Source organism: Ursus maritimus, unplaced genomic scaffold (assembly GCF_017311325.1).
Source record: "Ursus maritimus isolate PB19 unplaced genomic scaffold, ASM1731132v1 scaffold_24, whole genome shotgun sequence".
NCBI lineage: Eukaryota > Metazoa > Chordata > Mammalia > Carnivora > Ursidae > Ursus > Ursus maritimus.
In genome coordinates, this window is record NW_024424897.1 from 20,346,177 (window position 1) to 20,350,769 (window position 4,593).

At 59.9% G+C, this 4,593-nt stretch overlaps 1 protein-coding gene across 1 annotated transcript; it reads left to right on the forward strand.

The window, feature by feature from the left end:
* Positions 1–750: 750 nt before the first annotated feature.
* On the forward strand, positions 751–3,781 carry LOC121104989 (keratin, type I cytoskeletal 16). Its single transcript, XM_040640638.1, has 8 exons — positions 751–1,435; positions 1,890–1,972; positions 2,097–2,253; positions 2,348–2,509; positions 2,599–2,724; positions 3,032–3,252; positions 3,342–3,385; positions 3,491–3,781. Exons 1-8 carry the CDS (start codon positions 890–892, stop codon positions 3,595–3,597), a joined length of 1,446 nt encoding a protein of 481 aa, XP_040496572.1. The 5' UTR covers positions 751–889; the 3' UTR covers positions 3,598–3,781.
* Positions 3,782–4,593: the final 812 nt, after the last annotated feature.

The window sequence follows — 4,593 nt, forward strand, 5'->3', positions numbered from 1 at the left end:
AACAGATGAGAAAACAGAGGCCCAGAGGTGCTGAAGGACTGACTTCCTATGCTGCGTAGCTTGGAAGGGGCAGAGTGGGGAGCTGCCACCTGTCTGTCTCAATGGTACATGCTGGTTCCATGGTACCCAACCCTTCTGCGGACCCTGGGAGCTCAAAGGTAGCCTCTGAAACGGGGATTGGATCCAATAATGGAAAGAGAGTTGGAGAATTTTTAGAACGAGAAAAGAGTCTAAGATCACCCAGCCCAGCCTTGTCACTTCGCTGAGGGGGAAGAGGCCCAGAGAGGGGAGGTAAGGAGTCTCAGGTCACACAGCAAACAAAGCGGAGTGAGACCACGGACCCAGCTCTCCTATCCAGCACCGGGCACATAGGACCCCCACAGCACATCCCGAGACAGCCCCAGGCCGGCCTTGATTGGTGGGGCCTTTTTCCGTCAAGGCCATCCCGTGGGGCAGGGAGTCCGTCATGGGCTGACTCACTGCCTGGGGACGCAGCCGCCACAAAGCTGCCAGTGCCAAGGCCCCGCTGGCCCCTGAGGCTCCAGGACCGAGAGCTGGGTTCCCGCCGCCCAGCCTGAGTCATGACCGACTCGCGTTTGTATGTTTTTCTCTCGGCCCCACACCCCCAGAGCTGGGTGGGAACTCAAGCGGCACCCAGCGAAGTGAGTCGACCCCGGGCTGAATAATCCTGATCCGGAGTGGGGAGTTGGACGGGACCTGGAGTGATGAAATCCGGAGGGGAGCCCGCAAGTCAGCAGTTGGGAGGCCCCGCCTGCCCCGGTGCATATAAAGGCTCCTGGGGTTTGAGCAGCTCCAGCATCCATCCTCCCAGCCTTCCGAGCACCTTTCTCTTCTCTCTGCTCACTCACTCACTTCCGTCCTCAGCACCATGACCACCTGCAGCCGCCAGTTCACCTCCTCCAGCTCCATGAAGGGCTCCTGTGGCATCGGTGGTGGCTCCAGCCGCGTGTCCTCTGTCCTGGCCGGAGGGTCCTGCCGGGCCCCCAGCGCCTACGGAGGCCTGTCGGTCTCCACCTCCCGCTACTCCTCCGGGGGGGCCTGCGGCCTGGGGGGCGGCTACGGCGGTGGCTTCAGCAGCAGCAGCAGCTTCGGTGGGGGCCTGGGGAGCGGGTTTGGGGGAGGATACGGTGGTGGCCTTGGCGCTGGCTTTGGTGGTGGCCTTGGTGCTGGCTTCGGTGCTGGCTTCGGTGCTGGCTTCGGTGGTGGCGATGGCGGTCTCCTCTCCGGCAACGAGAAGCTCACCATGCAAAACCTCAACGACCGCCTGGCCTCCTACCTGGACAAGGTGCGTGCCCTGGAGGAGGCCAACGCCGACCTGGAGGTGAAGATCCGGGACTGGTACCAGAGGCAGCGGCCCAGTGAGGTCAAGGACTACAGCCCCTACTTCAAGACCATCGAGGACCTGCGGAACAAGGTGCGTGGGCCAGGCGGGTGGCGCTGCTGGTGGAGCATTGAGAGGTCACGGCTGCAGTGGCCCTTAGAAAACCACTTTCTAGCATCTTTCTTTTACAAACAGGGAGACTGAGCTGACCTTGAGGGAGAGGCCACAGGCCACTCGGAATTGGTGGCCCGGGGTCCCTTTTTCAGCATCTAGGTGTCTGAGTGGGGACCGGAGCCCGGACTCTCTCATTCCCTCCACTGTGCATTGCACCCTCAGCTTCTCTCAGCCTGGGGCAGAGGATGGGGTGGTAGGAGACCGGGGGGGGGGATCCCTCCACACACCCTGAACTGGGTGGAAACGACAGAGGGCCTCACCCACCAGCCAGGCTACCCTCAAGTTGGGGGAGATAGTTTTCTCCCCTCTCTGCTCTTGCCCCCTGAGTGGCCGAGTCTTGGCGAACAGGCCCGTCCTTCTGCCCTCTCTGCAGATCATCACCGCCACGATCGAGAACGCTCAGCCCGTCCTGCAGATCGACAATGCCAGGCTGGCAGCGGATGACTTCAGGACCAAGTGAGCAACCCCCGTGGCGGGCTGGGCGTGGGGCAGAGGGCGCGGGGCAAGCAGTGGGGCTGTTGGTCTGGGGCCACAGAAGCCTCCCAGACGGAGCCTGATGCCCCGACCTCTGTCCCGGCAGGTATGAGCATGAGCTGACCCTGCGCCAGAGCGTGGAGGCCGACATCAACGGGCTGCGCCGGGTGCTGGACGAGCTGACCCTGTCGAGGACCGACCTGGAGATGCAGATCGAAGGCCTGAAGGAGGAGCTGGCCTACCTGAAGAAGAACCATGAGGAGGTGAGGTCGCTGCTGGCCGCCGGCCGCGGGAGGCTGGTTCAGGGGCCAGGAGAGGGGTCTGCTGAGCTGACCACCTCCCGCCATCCCTTCCTAGGAGATGCTTGCCCTGCGGGGTCAGACTGGCGGGGACGTCAGCGTGGAGATGGACGCCGCCCCCGGCGTGGACCTGAGCCGTATCCTGAACGAGATGCGCGACCAGTACGAGCAGATGGCGGAGAAGAACCGCAGAGACGCGGAGGCCTGGTTCCTGAGCAAGGTGGGGCTCGGGTCCTCAGCCCTCCTGTGGGACTTCCCAGCCTGGGAGCACTGTGGAGCGCCTCACACTGCTCTTCTCTCCTCTCGCAGACCGAGGAACTGAACAAAGAAGTGGCCTCTAACAGCGAACTGGTGCAGAGTGGCCGCACTGAGGTGACTGAGCTCCGGAGGGTGCTGCAGGGCCTGGAGATTGAACTGCAGTCCCAGCTCAGCATGGTATGAAGGACCCATCCCCCCCAGCCCCAGTCCCCAAGCCCCCAGTAAGGGCCACCAGCCCCTTAGCACTGCCACAATATAGTTCCGCCTCTTATCCCACCAGTGGGACCAGAGGGATCATTATATCCATTATATAGACACAGAAATGAAGGCCCAGAACAATGGAATAACTTTCCTCCACATTGTCTGGCCCATCAGTAGCCCAGCTGGGCTCCCAGTCCATGTGCCTCTCAGGAGACATGCCCAGAGGCCTGGGGGGACAATAGTGACCACTTCTGTTGACTCTTTCTCTCTCTCCCACTCACAGAAAGCATCCCTGGAGAACAGCCTGGAGGAGACCAAAGGCCGCTACTGCATGCAGCTGTCCCAGATCCAGGGGCTGATCGGCAACGTGGAGGAGCAGCTGGCCCAGCTGCGCTGCGAGATGGAGCAGCAGAGCCAAGAGTACCAGATCCTGCTGGACGTGAAGACGCGGCTGGAGCAGGAGATCGCCACCTACCGCCGCCTGCTGGAGGGCGAGGACGCCCAGTGAGTGCCCAGCCCCCGCAGCCCCCGCAGCCCCTCCCTTACTCCCAGCCCATCTAATTGCTCATCTTTCCCCCCCCCCGCCCCCACAGCCTCTCCCAGCAAGCGTCCGGCCATTCCTATTCTTCCCACAATGGTAAGGCTCCTGAGGGTCCTGGGCGCCCCCAGAGACCCCAGCCCTCCCCGTGTGGGGCCTCTTAGCTCCCAGAGCCCTTCTCACACCCTCCCCTCTCTCCCACAGTCTTCTCCTCCTCCTCCTCCTCCTCCTCCTCCGGCCACCAGACCCGGCCCATCCTCAAGGAGCAGGGCTCGGCCAGCTTCAGCCAGGTCCAGAGCTCCAAGCACTGAGCTGCTTCTTCCAGACTGGCCTCCTGCCCACCCGCCGGCCCCAACCTCCTGAAGGCCTGGGCCAGGGCCCTGTTCTCCCAGCGCGGATTCCAGCTCTCTCCCCTTCCCCTCTGCTGGTGGTGGGCTAATAAAGCTGACTTTCTGGTTGATGCAAACCTGTGTGGTCTCTATTCTGGAACTAATGGGAGGGGGTTGAAGGTGTGTCCCAGGGACTTTCTGGGACCACAGAGCCGGAGGGGCCAGGAAACAGCAAAGCTCAGAAGCACTCCTGCAGTCTTCCTAGAAGAACCCCACTAGTAGCGAGGGAGTGGGAGGTGGGACACAGGATGGGAAGGAGCTCCCCTGTGTTGACAGCCGCCCTGGGAGGTGGGTGTGGTCAGGCCTGTTTTGGAATGAAGACAACCCTGCCCTTCGGAGACGTTGAGTAACTCCCGTAAAGTCACGCAGATAGTAAGAGGCGTGACTGTGGTTCGCCCTGGGTCTGTCTGGTTACGAAGGCCAAGCCTTTTTTTTTTTTCCCCTAATGCCACTCTCTCTTTTTAGGTATTTTTTTAATGTTTTTTTATTATATTATGTTAGTCACCATACAGTACATCCCTGGTTTCTAATGTAAAGTTCGATGATTCATTAGTTGCGTCTAACACCCAGTGCACCATGCAATACGTGCCCTCCTTAGTACCCATCACCGGTCTATCCCATTCCCCCACCCTCCTCTCCTCTGAAGCCCTCAGTTTGTTTCCCAGAGTCCATAGTCTCTCATGGTTCATTCCCCCTTCTGATTACCCCCCTCTTTCTTTATCCCTTTCTTCTCCTACCGATCTTCCTAGTTCTTATGTTCCATAGATGAGAGAAATCATATGATAATTGTCTTTCTCTGCTTGACTTATTTCACTTAGCATTATCTCCTCCAGCGCCATCCATGTTGCAGCAAATGTTGAGAACTGATGGCTGAGTAATATTCCATTGTATATATGGACCACAACTTAGGTATTTTAA